This window comes from Malaclemys terrapin, chromosome 3, assembly GCF_027887155.1.
Source record: "Malaclemys terrapin pileata isolate rMalTer1 chromosome 3, rMalTer1.hap1, whole genome shotgun sequence".
Lineage (NCBI taxonomy): Eukaryota > Metazoa > Chordata > Testudines > Emydidae > Malaclemys > Malaclemys terrapin.
Window position 1 is genome coordinate 71,854,020 of NC_071507.1, and position 18,353 is coordinate 71,872,372.

Genomic DNA, 18,353 nt, shown 5'->3' on the forward strand with positions numbered 1-18,353 from the left:
ACATCAAATTAATTCACTGTGATGCATTCAGATGTAAAGCAAAAATTACAGCTATGGTTGTCATTAGCAGAGTAGGTAAGGTGAAGGACTGGAGGCATTCAGGTTTGTTCCCTCTCCCTCAATGCAAAGTTTAAATAAGCAAAAGTAAATGTATTTTTCATAATGTTCAGCTCTATTTATTCATTTCTGCCTGCTGACAGGTTTATAACAGTGAGTGATTACTTCTACTAAAGACTGCAAAAAATGTCTGCAACTTTCTCAGGGCAAGTCTACACTACAGCGCTACATCAACAAAGCTTACTCCTGGGGGAATTCTGCACCACTGCACGTGCACATAATTAATGAGTCATGCATATTTTTAATTTTTTGCGCAGAAAAAAAGCTTCTGCTGAAAAGTTGTTGCAGTTCTGCCTTTTGCCCACCAGAGGGCGCTGTGATGATAGAACACAGCAGCTGCTCCCAGCCAGCAAGGGAAGAGAGAGACCCTGTAGTGCCTTCTTTACAGCACCTGTCAGGCCAAGTCAGGAGATGGGACAATGGGGAGACAGATAGTGTCGGGTGCTGGGGGGTCAGACAGGGGGTCATAAGGGTTAGTGGGGGAAGACAGACTGGGGCAGGGGCTGAATGGGAGTGGAGGCACAGGGCCACATGGTGATGTGGGAGGGGGTGCAGAGCTACATAGGGACGGGGCGTGGCTGGGTCAGGGCACAGAGACACATAGGAACACAGGGAGGGGGTGAAAGGACACATAGGGAAAGGACACAGGAGAGTGGCTGGGGGCACAGAGTCACATGGGGACAGGGGAAGGGGGAGGGGGTGCAAGGACACATGGATGGGGAGAGTGGGTGTCTGAGAGGGGTTGGAGGGACACATGTACCTGACTGAATGGGAGAGGCTAGCAATCAGCCAGCATCTCCATGGTGAAAGCTCCCTAACGGTCATCCCCCACAAAAAAACAACAACCCTGTTCCATACTTTTCCTACCCATATTTAACCGCCCTCCAAGTGCACACCCAGACTCCTTCCAAGCAATTATTTCCCTCTTCCTCTGCTCCTCCATTACCCCTGACTCCCCCCAACCTTTGCACTACTTCTGGGGACTGCAGGAAATATGGTTCTGTATTGTAGTTTAAATGAATTATTACTCAGAGTACTGTATTAATATTCCTAGTAAGGAATCTATTTGTCAAAAAACATTTTCTGAATCTTTTTGTCTGTATTGTTACAGACATACTTGCTGACAGTTTTTTAAAATAAATGACCAAAAATAATTGAAACTGATATGATTATATTGTGTTATTTTGACAAATAAAATATGCAGAATTTTGCAAAATTTGAAAATATTGTTCACAGAATTTTTATTTTTTTGGTGCAGAATTCCCCCAGGAGTAGAAGCTATACCAATGCAGCTGGGCAGTTGTAGCACGTCTGTTGAGAGTGCTCTCCTGTTGGCATAATTACTCCACCTTGGCAAGAAATATAAGCTATGTCAGTGGGAGAATGTCTCCCACAGACATAGCACTGGTGTGGACAGCGCAAAACTTGCATCTCTTGGAGGGGTGGTTTTTTTCACACCTCTGAGTGACGTAAGTTAGATTGACTCTACCAGTAGCATAGACCTGCTCTCAGTTGCACAGCAAAGTGAACAGAACGGTCAATAGATCTTTTATCAACCCAATTTTTTCATCCGAAAGGGCTAGTAACTGCAGACTAGCCGATAAATCTTCAGAGATGGATTCCAGGCATGATGACACTGTATTCTCCACCTGAAACATGCACCGAAGTTATTGCAGGAAAGGAGAATAAATGAGAGTTTAGCTAAATAAGAATGCTACATTTTCTTGTTTTGGAAAATCAAAGTTCCTAGTCAAGTGGGAGAGCAATCGCAGAAGTCTGAAATTTTTGACAATTGCAATCTAATAATTCACAAAAGTAAAAGCAAGGTGTCCTCAAGTCTTTGCACGTTTGGGTAAACTGAAACTTGCCCAAAACTAGGCAATGGGGAAGAACGAGGACAAAGCAACTAGATCAGAAACTGCCATGTACATAAGATGCTTCATATGTCGTATTGGATTTTTATTGATGCTTCACTGTATGGGTATTTGTTTTATCAGAAACCAAGGGAGGATTGGCCTTCTCCATGAAGGCCCTTATGCTTTGGAACTCACTCACACCCTGCTCTGAAGTAGCCCAAATGTGTTGCTCTTCAGAGCATGCTGCTATGCAAACCTTTCTACAGGGACTTCTGGAGTTTGCTATTGGATGTCTTTTATTTTGATGTTTGAATTACCACATATGTCTCTGATAGGCACCTTTTTTGGTTTGTTCTTTATAAATCTAAATAAATTAATTCCTACTGATGCCTCAGGTTACAGCGTGCTGCACTCTGAGGTCTAAGAGTATAATGCTGATAGTACGGGGCTGTTCAGCTGTAAAATATGATTCTACAATGTTTAGTGCTGATACAGACTTCTACAACGTAGAAATTCAAGTTAACAAGCATCTTGTGATGAAATGTTGTGTATATTTTTCTTCCGCTGATTCCACATCACCTTTTCTTTCACCCTCTCAGCAGAAAGCTACATGTTCCTGGGGAGGGGAATGGGCTTGCATTGGTGGTTTTGCATAGTCAGCCTGCATGTGCTCTCAAAATTGAAGTAGATATCCTGGGAGCAGGCAAAAGGTCCTGGACTGCTTCCAAAACCTACAGAACAATAGTTCCTTCCCTGGCTATCTTAGTTATGAGACACAATGGGACTAGAGAGAGGAAACTTTCAGGGGTAGATTCCAGCACATTTTCAGTGGGGAATGGGGCAAATTTAGGATCATGCCACTTCCCTTACTCCCAGAATTCCTTCCTTCTCTTTCACTTTTCCTTGCTCCATGGACTAATCCTGTCATCAAAAAGGGCTTGCTCATAAATTGGGAACCATTGTTCTAGACTACAGCAATCAGGGTAGATGTAACTTTAGTGACACTAGTGACCATATAAAGCCTATGTTCACAAGTAATCTGCACCCTTGATATTGAGTTTACACACTAGAAACCTGTGCAAATGACACTGTAAAATTCCAGCAAGTAAGCATATTATTCAGTGTGAGGTTAAGTTAGCAGCATCCACTGTTGCATGGTGTTTAACTGGCTCTGTGTTGCCACAGCTTTCCCTGTATGGGTGCTTGTTTTAACACTAACTAGGAGAAGGCTGGAAAGGTGGGAAAGCTGTGCTTTTTGCAACCATCCTCAAGTGAAAGAAGTGGCCAGCCCCACATTTATCAAGCTGATGGGCAAGTCCCAGGACAGGATTAATTTGGTGCGCAAACTCCCCCACTCCACCTCACATTTCCTGCCTGAGCTATTTGTCTAGGCAGGTACCGCAACCTTCGGCGGTGATTTTCCTTGGTACCTTCAACATCCATGCCACATACAGGGCGGTGTCAGGTGGCTTCTTTTCTGACACATTATTTATTTATTTATTTATTTATATGTCTGAAGATGGGCAGGAGAAGGTGATGTCCCAGGTTCTAGACACTCCTGAAAATTATTTATTCATAACAGATCATCAAAAATGTTGGCAGCCACCACCATGTACCTGCAATAACCAGCGAAACCTACCAGCAAAGATTAAAGAGTACTTCACCCTCTCCAAAATACATACATCTCAATGTAATGATTAGAACATGCAGGGGAAGAAACACAAACACCGATGGATTTAAAAGAAGAAGGTGGCAATTTCATTAACTTTTAACTTCAAGGGGTAGGCTAGGTCACTCCACTTCCCCAAAGACCAGGCTTTTATTTGGGTCCTGTGCAGTGTTAAATGGCCTTCAAATAACCAATACTTGGGGTTGGGCCTCTTCAGTTCAACCCTTAGGATACAGCCCACCTCTGAATGCACTTACCCCCCTCCTGTGAGAGGGAATAAGGGTACATATGAGGGGTGGCTCAGTCTGCAACAGTGTGAGGTCTCCTCTTATTCCTTCAAGCTAACAGGGTCCACTAGTCCTGTTCTAGGTCTCATGTTTACCCATTTGAGCTTCTCGTCCGCACTGGACACTGGCTGCAAGTTGTGACAAAATTACAAACTTGCTCACAAATGTATAACTTTAAAATCCTGGCCTTACTCTTTTTATTAACTTAAAACTGGGCCTCCAGGGTGCTTCAAAGAGGGCAGAAAATCCCACCCGACACCTTGTTGGTCTTGCCCTGGAGAAAAAATTCCTTTCTGATCCTGAAAACATTGATGGGTCATTCAGACACACAGCTTCTTGGACACACAGGTCAAACTATACCTCCAGTATAGTGCAGGGTAGCAACCCCAGCAGAATGGCTAGTGCATGCCCTCAGGTCTTCACATCAAGCAAGGGTAGGGGCAGGAGAGACGTTCTTCTTCACCCTGCTCCCTTTCCCACCCAGGCAGCATTCTGGGACAGGCCACAGAGTAGCCAAGCTTGCCCCTCCCCTACTTCTTACTCTCGGGGGTTGTCTTTCCTCTGCTCATCTGATCAACAGCCCAGCCCCTGGCCCCCATTGACAGGCTGGGGGAGACATTTCTGAGCTCCAGCTGAAGATAGAATCTTAGAAGATTAGGGTTGGAAGAGACCTCAGGAGGTCATCTAGTCCACCCCCCTGCTCAAGGCAGGATCAACACCAACTAAATCATCCCAGCCAGGGCTTTGTCAAGCCGGGCCTTAAAAACCTCTAAGGAAGGAGATTCTACCACCTCCCTAGGTAACCCATTCCAGTGCTTCACCACCCTCCTGGTGAAATAGTGTCTTGTAATATCCAACTTAAACCTCCCCCACTGCAACTTGAGATCATTGCTCCTTGTTCTGTTTTCTGCCACCACGGAGAACAGCATAGCTCCATTCTCTTTGGAACCCCCCTTCAGGTAGTTGAAGGCTGCTATCAAATCCCCCCTCATTCTTCTCTTCTGCAGACTAAACGATCCCAGTTCCCTCAGCCTCTCCTCGTAAGTCATGTGCCCCAGCTCCCTGATAATTTTCGTTTCCCTCCGCTGGACTCTCTCCAATTTGTCCACATCCCATCTGTAGTGGGGGGCCCAAAACTGGACGCAATAGTCCAGATGTGGCCTCACCAGTGCCGAATATAAGGGAATAATCACTTCCCTTGATCTGCTGGCAGTGCTCCTACTAATGCAGCCCAATATTCCATTAGCCTTCTTGGCAACAAGAGCACACTGCTGACTCACATCCAGCTTCTCATCCACTGTAATCCCCAGGTCCTTTTCTGCAGAACTGCTGCTTAACCAGTCGGTCTCCACTGTGTAGTGGGGATTCTTCCATCCTAAGTGCAGGACTCTGCACTTGTCCTTGTTGAACCTCATCAGATTTCTTTTGGCCCAATCCTCCAATTTGTATAGGTCACTCTGGAGCCTATCCCTATCCTCCAGCGTATCTACCTCTCCCCCCAGTTTAGTGTCATCTGCAAACTTGCTGAGGGTGCAATCCATCCCATCATCCAGATCACTAATGAAGATGTTGAACAAAACCGGCCCCAGTACCCACCCCTGGGGTACTCTGCTCGATACCAGCTGCCAACTAGACATCGAGCCATTGATCACTACCCATTGAGCCCGACAATCTAGCCAGCTTTCTATCCACCTTATAGACCATTCATCCAATCCATACTTTTTTAACTTGCTGGCAAGAATACTGTGGGAGACTATATCAAAAGCTTTGCTAAAGTCAAGTTATATCACGTCCACTGCTTTCCTCATATCCACAGAGCCAGTTATCTCATCATAGAAGGCAATCAGGTTGGTCAGGCATGACTTTCCTTTGGTGAATCCATGTTGACTGTTCCTGATCACCTTCCTCTCCTCCAAGTGCTTCAAAATGATTTCCTTGAGGACCTGCTCCATGATTTTTCCAGGGACTGAGGTGAGGCTGACCGGTCTGTAGTTCCCAGATTCTCCTTCTTCCCTTTTTTAAAGATGGGCACTATATTTGCCTTTTTCCAGTCGTCCGGGACCTCCCCGGATCACCAGGAGTTTTCAAAGATAAAGGCCAATGGCTCTGCAATCACACCAGCCAAGAAGTGATGCTCACATCTTTGTCTTAGAAGGCTGGAAGATTGGAAGTGTGTGTCTGTTTTACAAGAAGCGTTGGTTGCTGAATTTAGGAAGTTTTTTTTTCCTATTCGCTGCTGCCAGTGTGTTATGATTTTTTTTATTATTATGCTTGATAGCTGTAAATGTACCCAGAGGGTTGGCCATTAGATAAGTATTAACAATACTAACACAGTAAATGAATAAAAATAGCATGAATTAGACTTTCTGCTTTTTCAGAGAGATAAAATTGTAAAGCATTGTCAAAACTTTAGGTACCCAAGTTATTGAAGGGAGAAATAATTCAGTTTCCTGTACTGCTGTAATAAATGTAGTTCTCTGTTCTTGCACTTCCCCTGTTTTATTTTGAATGAGACATGCATGCTTATAAAGATACCAGCAGCAAGGGAAATCAGCTAGTCTAAAATCAGGTCATCTGGTGAGAATGAAGAAATTGGCTTCATTTCTTGACTTTTATTTTTTTAATTCAGTGATGCTTTTAATGCACCCATTTCCTGGGGCATCTATAGCTGGGATTGACATTGTGGATCGTTGGTAATTTAGATCCAAAACTGTCCAGAGAATGACAGTTTATTCATGTGAAACATACTTTGTTGTATCATACTTTGTCTTTTTCAGAAGGTTGTTTCAATGGGTTGTACAAAATGCAAGAGAATATAGCCAGCTTCCTAAGAGGCATGGTTTCATAAAGGTTATATAATAGCATGCTGCGATTTCATGGTACTTGGTCTGGTACCTGATTTCTTTTCAAATCTCATAAGCTGACTGTGTAAGAAATGATACTGGAGACTGTCGTGTAGTCACACAGCAGTCTGATATTGTCTCACAAATCCCTGAGTTACAGCATGAGGACTCTTATTTGACTGAAACATTTCAAGGCCGCTGACAGCAGTGACAAAACTCTTCAGATTGTCTCCCTGGTCCTTTTGCGGAGAACAATAACAGTAAAATTACAAATAAACATATCAAGAAATATTACCAGCTGGGTCCGAAATATTAAATGGAAAGAAAGCAGGATAGTTTAACCAACACAGTGCATCATTTAAGAGACTTAATCCTGCGTTGTATTAGGAAATATTTGTAAAATTTCCCCTAGTTACTAGTACTAGATGTAAGAGGCTTTAAATACAAAGAGTTCAGTGTTTTTCATAGTTGTTTTGAGAGTCTAAATTCAGCATTGTGTGGGACTGAGCACCTGCCAAGAGCATAGACCATGCAGTGACAAATAGGAAAAAGGCAAATCTTTTCATTTGTATATCTCCAACAATTCTCAGCACTCTTACTCATAGTGAACACATATTACCACTCTCTCTAGCCACTACATGGCCTTCATTAGCATCATGACCTTGGCTGTTTTATTAAATGTTTTTGGTTTTTATTTAACATTTTCTATATTGAGATTTTCAATGTTTTTACAATTTAAGAATACAAACACCATATTTCGACAAAGAAAACTGTTTTTTCTAGGGTTATATCATTGGTCTGTTGATAGTAAAAATATTGCTCAGGATTTTCAGAGTAGATGCCTGCTTTTGCTATGCACCGGCAGCCATCAGTCAGAAGTGCAATCTTAAACATCTTTGAGCCCCTAAGGGCTAAGGGACTGATCCACTCCCCACTGAAGACAGCAGAAAGACTCCCACTCATTTCAGTGGGAGTTGGATCATGCCTTTAGTCACAGGTGCCAGCTTCTTCATTTCCCTGGTGGTGCTTGATCCCTGTTCTGCCCCCACTCCACCCCTTCCCTCAAGGCTCCACCCTTGCCTCGCCTTCTCCCACTCACCGCCTTTTCCCACCTCTGCCCCGTCCCCTGATCGTACTACGCCCTTGCTCTGCCCCTCCTCCTGCACGCCGCTGAACAGCTGATCGTGGCGGGCAGGAGGTGCTAGGGGGAGGGGGAGGAGCTGATTGGTGGGGCCTGCCAGCATGTGGGACACACTGGGAGGGGTGGGAGAGGAGCTGATTCGAGGGGGCTGCTGGTGGGCACTCCAGCCCCAGAGCACCCACAGAGTTGGTGCCTATACCGTTAGTCCTTAGGGAATAAGGAGAGGGGAATATTGTGTGTAGGGCCATCTAGTGATCTTAGGAAAGGCAGAACAGAATTATAGTGAGCAATTTGTAATTTGAATAAAAATGTTTTCTGATTCTCCTATTACATCTAGCTGGTCAGTGACTTCTGCCCTGGAAAAGAGATGAACTGGGCAGCCCCATTAGAAGCTATTTCAGTCGGGGGAGTTTCTGCATTTAAGATTCAGTGGTGCATTCATAGCAGCAGAGCCCAATTGTTTCCTGGAGTTTCTGTGAGCTCTGTGCTGAGACAGGAGCTGGGCGGTAGTTTTGTATGTAACACAAGTAAAAATAAACAATTGCTTACTGTAATAGCAACCCTGTGGCTTCCCTATAATTTGGAGGAAGCATTTCAACTTGTTTTTAAAAGCCTGCTGTTCTTATTTTGCCTTGATGTATACATAGCACATTGAAAATGAATGGTTAGAAATGGAGCCGTATTGCAGACAGGTTAAGAGACCTCCTGTACTTCACTTATGCTAAGTATACAATGACATGGGACTCAATAGTGAGGTGCCTTTCCTTTCCACACAGTAGAATTAGGGTTACCATACGTCCGGATTTTCCTGGACATGTCCGGCTTTTGGGGGCTCAAATCCCCGTCCGGGGGGAAATCCCTAAAAGCCGGGCATGTCCGGGAAAATCGGGAGGGCTCGGCCGGGGCCTCTTTGGCCGGGGCCGGTGCGGGGCCGGGGTCGCGGGGCCGGGGGCATGGTGCCGGGCCGGGCGCGGGGCCGGGCGGGGAGCAGGGGGCGCGGGGCCGGGAGCCGGTCCAGGCCCGCGGAGCCGGGCCGCCGGGGGGTGCGCTGGGCCGCGGAGCCGGTGTCGCGCCGGGCCGGGCCGGGCCGCTGGGGGGTGCGCCGGGCCGGGCCGCGGAGCCGCTGGGGGGTGCGCCGGGCTGGGGGGGTGCGCCGAGCTGGTAGCCGCGGGGTGCGCCGAGCCGGGGGGCCGGTCCGGGGTCGCGGGGCCTGGGGGTGCGCCGGGCCACGGGGGTGCGCCGAGCCGGGGGGCCGGTCCGGGAGCGTGCGCCTGGCCGCGGGGGTGCGCCGGGCCGCGGAGCCGCGGGGTGCGCTGAGCCGGGGGGCCGGTCCGGGGTCGCGGGGCCGGGGGGTGCGCCGAGCCGGGAACTGCGGGGTGCGCTGAGCCGGGGGGCCGGTCCGGGAGCCGGTCTGGGGTCGCGGGGCCGGGGGTGCGCCGGGCCGCCGGGGACCGGCCGGCAGTGCTGGGCGGGCCGGGGGTGGTCGGCCGGGGCCGGCACCCCAGGGCCCGAGCCGACCCAGCCTGGGCCGCACCTCCTCCCCCCCCCTTTACCTGCTTCAGGCTTCCCGCGCGGGAAGCAGGGGAGGGGGCGGAGTTGGGGCGGGGCTGGGGGCGGGTCCGGGGTCCCGTGGAGTGTCCTCCATTTGGAGGCACAAAATATGGTAACCCTAGTAGAATAAAGGGATGGAAGATGCTCCCTTACTTCCTTGTGCAGACTACATACACCACAGATGTGTGTGTGGGAGGGAGAGCAGCTGTTGGGGTTTGCTACTCACTCCTGTGCAGATGGGGAGGGACAGGAAGGGGTTTGAGTGGAGCCTTAGCTATGTTAAAACAACATTATTTAGGTGGCAGAGTCAAGCAAAGTTAGGAAATGCTGAATTTAGCTTGCCTGTGCAACCTTAATTCCAGCCCTTTGTGCATATGCATTATGATATTTAATCACATGATCACATACTATTTTTCACATGAGTCATTTTCCTGGCATGGACCCTATTAAGGCTTTAGTGTGATCAATGTGCTTGGGAAGGGTGCACGTTTTGTGCCGGGAGCTGATTGGCATGGTTCTGTAGATGTTTTTTTCTTGCTGGTGTTGTATAGAATGGTTTGTTTGCAGGTTAATATGATGTGATTCTTGAAAACTTGCTTTTTTTTTTCCTTTTAAGTTTTTGTGCTAGATTTTACTCTGGGATGTTCATGCACAGCTCCCACTAACTTTCATGGGAAATGTGTATGTGTATTCTGAGGGTAGACCCTGGCTAAGTCAGTTAAATAAAACCATGACACTTGCAAACTTTTTATTTTATGTTCTTCTAATCACTTATGGCATCTGTATTTAATGAGCTAAAATAGCAGCAATTAAACACAAATCCTCATTATATTGTGATAGCATACCATAGCTAATAGTGAGCTGGACATTATATTCTGGACTCTTCATTTTAGATATTTATAATTTAGCAGCATATTTTGTTTGGATTTAAATATTTCATGCTTGGTCTCAGTCCAATGGTTCCTTTTTTAAAAGTTTAGCCAAAATCCCTTTTAGCTTTTACAATTATATAAGTATTTAAAAATGCATTTTTAACAAAACCTAGAGAATTCCAAAATAGCTTTGTCTTGAAAGATCAGACTTAACATGTAACTTGTCTTCAGTGATTCTTTGCAAAATCTTCAAAATGTGGCTTGAAATAGAAAAGGTCTGAACGTTTGACCAAGACACACTTAAGCATGCACAACTGGCCACTTTCATTACCAGTTTAACTGTGTATATTCAAGAGCAGCAGAAAGACAAACCAGTGCCCAACAGCACCCCCTTAGTACTACTCCTGGACTACCTCCCGAATTGTCAGTACAAAATAAAACCTTTGTCTCTGTTTTATTTAAACCCAGGAAATTAAATCCTAAACTGTTAATGCAGTATTAAGAACTGAGGGCCAAATTTGATCAGTTACCCCTGTGCAACACCACTGTCCACAATCTAGAATAAGTGAGAGGCAAATTTGATCTTCAAAATGGTTTTTCAAGCAAGGGCTTGGAGGCAGTCTTTAGGCAGATTTCAGCATAGTTGTGGACTAACTGCTGTTTACTCCAGTTACTGTCCAATATAATTTTGCTTTTATGTGTGTCTTTTTTTTTTATTGCTGGATAATTCAAACAGTTCTTTCTTTTATTAACCTTGCTTTCCTTTGATATTTTCCCCAGGGCCAGCATCTTTTTGAAAAATTGCTAGAACTGGCGTCTCGAAATATTGAGATAAAACTAGTGAGCGATATACTGCCCACCGAATCAAAGGTATTAAACGACTTGAAAACAAAGGGTAAGACCAAGGTCTTTACGTTATTATACCATTGACTGCTATAATAGCATAACTCTCTTCTTTCACTTAAAATGCTGTTACTTCATAGACACAAATGAAATATATGTAAAACTAAACCTATTTGTTTAATGGTGATACCCTATAATTCTTCAGCTTACCCCGGCTCAGAGTTTTCATTCATCTTCCAAAAACTCTTTTATCACTTTAGATGGAGCAGATATTGGCAGTTTGTAAGTGGTAAAAAGGTGGCCATGTGATTACAATTTTAAGTCATCGCAACCATACTAATGGTAGGCAATGCAACCTGAATTATTGCACTCTGGAATGAGATATTCTTCTCTTTTGAGGAATAGTGAAACAAATAAAATAACATGTCAATGGTATTGACGTAACTTTTGCCAAATCCTGCCATCAATTTCTATGCAAAACCCCAGTGACTTCAGTGGGGGGGTCCTTATGCAATTGATGGCAAGATGCAACCTGTTCTATAATGAGCGACTACTTTGTTATCTGATTTTTTTTGTTAACTGCAATGTATGTTACAATGATCTCTCACATATACATCATGCATTTCATTGTGAAGTATTCTAAAGCTCTTTAGAAACTGAAAAGTACACTGTCTTGTCTGAAATCTAGCCAATTTCAAACATGTAAGTTAAATGTCGCTTCAGGTATTACACCTGTCTCTGAGGCCCTGCTGACCTTTGAGCTTTCGCAATCAGTTTTGTATTTTTAAAACGTGTTCTAACTAACCAAGCAGGGGCAACTTGCTGACTATTCATGAGAAATAATGAAACTGACTAGATAGAAAATGTCAAATGTACAAATAAACAAACTGGAAAAATAGAGACTGTTTTAAATCTCTTTCAGTTTTAGTAATCTTAGGTGTTACTTGAAGCAAAAGTAGAACAGTGATGTAAAAAATTCTGCTAGAAATGGTGGGGTTTTTTTTAATTTCAGGTATAATTTTAAATTGAAAAGCAAACTCTCTATATGAATCCTATCACCCACCTTCTGAAATACAGAAATCAGCAATTGTTCAAGGCACTAATTTAGCAAAGCGCTTAAGCATATGCTTAAGATTAAGCATGTACTTAAGACTATCCCTGTGTTGTAAGAAAAGAAGTGAAGAATATTTTTCTAACTGAAAACTGTTAATTTGTATTTTATGAAGTTTCTTTTAATCTGATGATTAGATATGGAAAAAGAGAAATATTAATGAAATTCTTGCTTTGCTGAAAGAGATCACTTTTGATCCATTTTGAAGTCTGATTACAATATAATAGCAATTGCAAATATGTCACATTACCATGATATTTATTCCATTAAGACTGTGAGAAGAATCTGGATGTCAACCAGTGTGAGACTCAGACACTCTCCAAAATATGTTTGCAGCTAGTGAATCAATGGGGTTTCTCTTCTCACAGATTGGAAAAAAAAGGGCCCTATATTGTATCATAACTAGCATAGTTCAATAGCTTGAGTGGCAAGAGGGGCTAGCCACCTCGACTCATCCAAGATGCTAGGCATGTATTTGGGAAAGTTAGCCAGTCCTCCTGCTCAGCGTATGGTCGCTACACCCTATTTTTAGCACATTAGCTCAATCATAGCTACCACTGGTATGTCTTTTTGAGCTGGGGATTGCACTCCCAGCTCAAAGAGTAGACATACCCTTTGAGAGAACTGGTTCATTTCTCCATGATCAGAATGTCTCAGATTCTTTCAAGCCAGCCAGTTATAGAGATGGAATCTGTACATTTGCATTTAAAATTTTGTCATAATTAGCCAAGAACAGGTATCTCTATGTTGCCCCACCAGAGGATATTTGCAGGAAAGCCCCTAGTAAGTAGGCTGAAGGATCTAGAGTTATATCTAGATCTGTGATTTTTATAATTACATTTGTTTGAGTTACAAAAACTTTGGATTTGGGGATATGGCCACTGCTAATGATGTTGCTGAATGCTGGGAGGGATAGCTCAGTGGTTTGAGCATTGGCCTGCTAAATCCAGGGTTGTGAGTTCAATCCTTGAGGGGGCCACTTAGGGATCTAGGGCAAAATCAGTACTTGGTCCTGCTAGGCAGGAGGCTGGACTCAATGACCTTTCAAGGTCCCTTCCAGTTCTAGGAGATAGGACATCTCCATTATTATTATACATCCACCAGCAGTGTGGAGGAATAGATTCATAGATTCCAAAGCCACAAGGCACCACTGTGATCATCTACTCTGACCTCCTGCATCACATAGGCTATAGATGTGCCTCACACTAATGCTTGTTTGATAAAGTATATCTGCTAGAAAAACATCCAATCTTGATTTTAAAATTGCCTGTGATGGAGACTCCACTATGACCATTTGGTAGATGATCCTATGACATTTAATTTTGAAGGAATAAAATGGAGTCTGTTGTGAGAATATTCTTCTGGTGGTTTATTCTCTTTGAGGCACCAGGTGATATTGGAATGTAACATCAAAACTGGAACTGTATGCTTTAAATGAACAATTAAAAACTTCAGCAAGGAGGGGAATTTGCAGTAAGGATTTCGTCAAACTGTGTTGCAATCTCATCAGGGCTGCAAGCTTTTCCTAAGTCTAAGGATTTTATAACTTTGCTAGCTTCAGTTTCCTTTGTCTCACTCAGGTTTCTTGGACAGGAATTTTTTAAGTATTCTAATCAGTTTGTGGATATGTCAGTTGACTGTTCCTTGGATTCTTTATAATTCAGAAGTCACTTGTATCTGATCATTTTTGTGTATCAAACTACAGTCCTGTGTTTGGAGTGTTGTAAGTGAGGAAGGAAGACATGTCAAGTTTTTTTCTGTCCTTTTCCAAGACATACTAAGGCGTTGTTGGATTTCTCATAATGAAATCTTGTTTTTCTTATTCTATGTTTGGTTTGTTTGTTTCTGCTAAGTTTCAATATCTCTGTGGGAATGTCTTGATTAGGAATCAGTCTGTGGATATTTTCCAAATGTGCTAATTGGCCATAAAGCTGTTTCACTTGTGTCTGGGCTAAATTTTATCTCCAGGAAGCTAGGGAAATCATTTCCCCCTAATTATCACTTCTGCTGCCTCCCAGAGAAGATGTAGGATAGTTTCTAGAGTGCCATTAATCAGTTATAGTGATTTTTATTGCCTTGTTGAAATTAAAGGATCTTGTATGAACAGGTGATTCATGGTCCATTTAATTCTATATGTACTACTTGCTCCTATCAACTAGAAGCTAATTGGTACATAAGCAGAAAGAGAGATCTCTCCAGTGCTCTAATGCTTTTAACAAAAGCACAGTGAATGTGAGAAAATATATATATATATACACATATGTGTGTGTATATGTATATATGTATTCTCCCATTCACTGTGCTTTTGTTTTTTTATATATATATATAAACTATTAAATGAACAAATGTTCTGCTGTCCATTGCAGGCACAGGTGTGATTATCTCGTAGTCCTGCCTTAGCAATTTGCTTTGAAAGGCATTTCATTTTTTTCTCTGCCATTTACCCTGCCAGATCTGTCTAAAGGAATTACTAGAATGTCCTTTCGTGATACCCTGGCCAGCTGCATCCCTAGAAATTAGTCAGATTTGACTCTTTAAAAAGACCTGTGATTGTTCATTTGGAACATATGTATAAGTATAATTTGGTCTATTGTTGTTTTCCCAGCCAGTATAAGAACTCTGCCTTTTGTGTCTAAGGAAGAACACTGCATGGCAGATGGTACTTTTTTTTATTTATAATAATAATAATAAATATCCCTCTTGTCTGGAGAGAGATAAAGCATTAAATACATCCAAAACCCATTGCTTCCTGAGTTTTTCATCTTCCTTGGAGAATGTTTTAGTCTTGTGTCAAAAGGCAAGATCAGTTTTTAGGGTTTTTTAGATAGGAGAAGGTATGTTTATCTTTGCACAGGATTGACATTCTTTTGACATTAGGGAGAAAATTTTGTAAGACTCCATGAGCATATCAAAAAGGGTAGTTTTGTCCTCCTGTAATATTTGAGATGCAGCACTGATCAGTTTTTAGTTCTGATGGTTTGGAAAATATGTTTTATAGTTTTACTGTTGCATATTTGATAACTACTGCAATCAGAGTTGTTTTTCAAAAAATCTTCCCACACTAGTGCTGCTAAATTTTGGAACGAATGTGGATTGTTACCAGATGTTAAATGGTTTATTTATGATGGTGTGTATGTAGGTCATACAAAAAGATTTTGTGTTTATCAGAGTTGTCCAGACAGCCAGATTATGAGTTTCTAACAGAACTGTAACAGATGAATGTTTGTCAATAGCTCATATCTACAACAGGGTAGAAAAAAGTTAAAAGGGAATTATAAGAAAATAGGGGCCATGTTTCTTTACAGGCAGACAGTGAGCTGGGTTCAGATTGAAATTTCTAGCCAGAGACATGGACAAGGCAGGTGGAGGCATGTTGGCAAATATAGGAGACCACAGATGTACAGAGGGAAATAAGGGGGAGAGCTGTGTGTTCTCTTCCTGTAGTCTGGGCACTCAGTGCTCTCCCAATCCCTCATGTTTTGCTGGCTGGTGCCTGGGTAGAGGGCCACTCTGCCTCCAGTCCCAGCACATACCTGCTGATGTGCTGCCTGGAAGCAGTTGGAGATGCTGCAGCCAGGGCCTCCCAGCCATCTACAATAGTGCTGCTGTCATTGAGGGTTCACTCTGCCCCTTCAGCAGGGACCCATGAGAAGCAGAGAGAGGTGCTAAACAGCAGGAAGCTGCCAGGCCTCTTCCTGTTCAGTAATAGGGAGAGGTGTGAATTGCTGTGGGGGTGGCTTTGCTGAGCCCTCACCCAACCCCTGCAGCTTTACCCCAAAACCAGCAGGAGCCCCAGCGTGGACCCCAACCCATCCAGCCCAGGAGCCTTCCCTCATATCTACCTGATTCCCTGCCAGCTAAGGGGAATTTTGGGAATGAGTGGCCTGGGCCTCTGAAGTAAGCATATGATGTTGGGAAGGGGAGGAAGAAATGGAATCTGGGGACAGAATTTAATTGATTGGGCAACAAGAAGCAGAGAATACATGAATGGGAGAGCAGAATTGAACTGACTGAGAGGGAGACCGAATAAAATGATTTCATTTCTCTCCCCCAACCCTTTGTGTGTTACTTAACTTCCTGGACTGCAAACTCCTTGGAAGAGGGTCCGTGCCGACTTGCTGTCTGATCCTGATTAGTGCTATGGCAATATAAATTACATTAATAAAGCTATGTTAAAAGAACGTTGTTTAGGTTGCAAAGTTAAGCTCTAAAAAGTTCGGAAATGTCACAATTAAGGTTCTTTATACAATCTTCATTCAGCCTCTTTGTGCATGTGCACTATGATACAGCGTTTAATTACAAGATTCCATACTATCTTTTCTGCAGGATCCCTTCTTCACTCTAGGCTTGATCCTGCACCACTGAAGTTAATAGGAGTTTTTCCATTGACTTGAGTGAGAGAAGAATCAAGCCCTCAGTGCACAGAATGGGCAGCACTCCCTCAATGGGCATTCTTTCTTTGGGAAATGTGTAATATTTCTTTTTGTCTTAATTGTTCAATGTGTGACCCCAGGCTTTAATTACCACACATCATCCAAATTTCACATAGAATACATAATGAATTTCCTCCTGGTGCTCATCATTGTTGGTGCTGAGTGCTTCACAAATGTTAATGAATTCATCTTCACAGCATTCCTGTGAGGTGGGGAAGTACTATTATCCACATTGTACAGGTGGGAAACCGAGGCACTTAAACTTAAGGCCAAAGTGACAGTACCAGGCTTGAGACACTGATTTTTCATGGTTCAGCATTCTTATAGCACTTTATATATTCAAAGCAGAGCTCCCATTGGCTTCATTTGCAGCTGAGTTCTCAGCATTTCTGTAAATTAGGTCCTAAGCATAGGTGTTAGCCCTTATTATTTCAACTCCTGATCCAACAAATATCACTGGGAGAGTGGAGAAAAATCCATTATTGAGGAAGTCCCAATAGAGAGAATGAAAGCCATTTGGACTCAACTCATTTATTGTAATTGCCAGAGACCTAGAGAACCCAGGTGTAATGTGGCTTGGAGAAGTGCAGGGACATGAAGTGAAATGAGCTTCCAGTTGGCTCTGATGCTTATGAAAGTGCCTGACATCACAGACTCCTCTTTCACTGTCAGGTGGATTTTGTCCAGTTGCCAAAGAGAGAGGGAGAAATGAGGATTCTGAGCCAAATTCATTCCACTGGCATAAACTTTGAGAATAAACCCGGCCGCCCGTGGCGGCTCGGTGCTCTGGGGCACCCCAGCCACTCGGGACAGCTCAGAGCTCCAGGGTACCCCGGCCACCCACAGCAGCTCCATAGCTTCCATGGCCTCTGTGATAAAATCATAGCCCTATCAATGTTTAATCCAAATTTAGCAGTCACCAGAAGTCAAATCAAGGGGTTTTAATTTCAAATGTTCATTCATCAAATGAAAGGTAAATAACCCTAAACATATCTCTGGCAAATATTGCCTAAGTTATTACTAGATGAACAATAACTCATTATACTGTTACATCAAAACCTGACATTATACAAAGTCCTGGGTTGAAAACCAGGATTATTAACTTCTATGGAATCAGAATTTCACCCCCTTGTTTCTTGTGTCCATGCGCATATATCCCCAGCATGAGTTTCTCCTCTGCGAGCTTAGGCTACACGTGTATCAGGGCCAGAATTTGGCCCACCATTTATATAAATACTTCTTTTCTGTACCTTTTTTGCTTTCTGTCAGTAACTTATTACAGCTTATTTTCAAGGTGGTGCTTTTAGCCTTTTCTTGGCTAGTATGTAATATTTTCAGTCTACTAGACTGAAACATTTCTCTTCTTGTAAACCTCCCACTCCTTGTGCATAATCCTGTACCAGTCTTTGTCCTTCAGTAGTGTAGGTGTATTCTCTGCAATTAGCAGTTTGTTTTGTCAGTTATTAAATGTATGAAATCTGAATCCCTTGCTAATTATGATCTTATTGTAGCTGATAGTGACTGTTAATTCTCTTTGAGGGATAGTGGTGGATTTCCTTGCTCAGTTGATCTTACTTTTTTTTTCTTCTGTTTTATTTGCAGTTTCCCTCCTTTCTTACTTTATCAATTT

The 18,353-nt window shown here is 43.3% G+C and overlaps 1 protein-coding gene across 5 annotated transcripts in view; it reads left to right on the forward strand.

Annotated features, from left to right (window-relative positions):
* PLD5 (phospholipase D family member 5) overlaps positions 1-18,353 on the forward strand; it is a 254,942-nt gene that overhangs the window by 155,411 nt on the left and 81,178 nt on the right. For 4 of the 5 annotated variants that reach the window (XM_054021547.1, XM_054021542.1, XM_054021543.1 and 1 more), the window contains one exon: positions 11,117-11,231. In XM_054021547.1, the coding sequence (XP_053877522.1) occupies positions 11,117-11,231 (115 nt within the window). Of the gene's footprint in view, positions 1-11,116; positions 11,232-18,353 lie in introns of those variants that run through there. The other variant, XM_054021546.1, reaches the window with a different exon arrangement.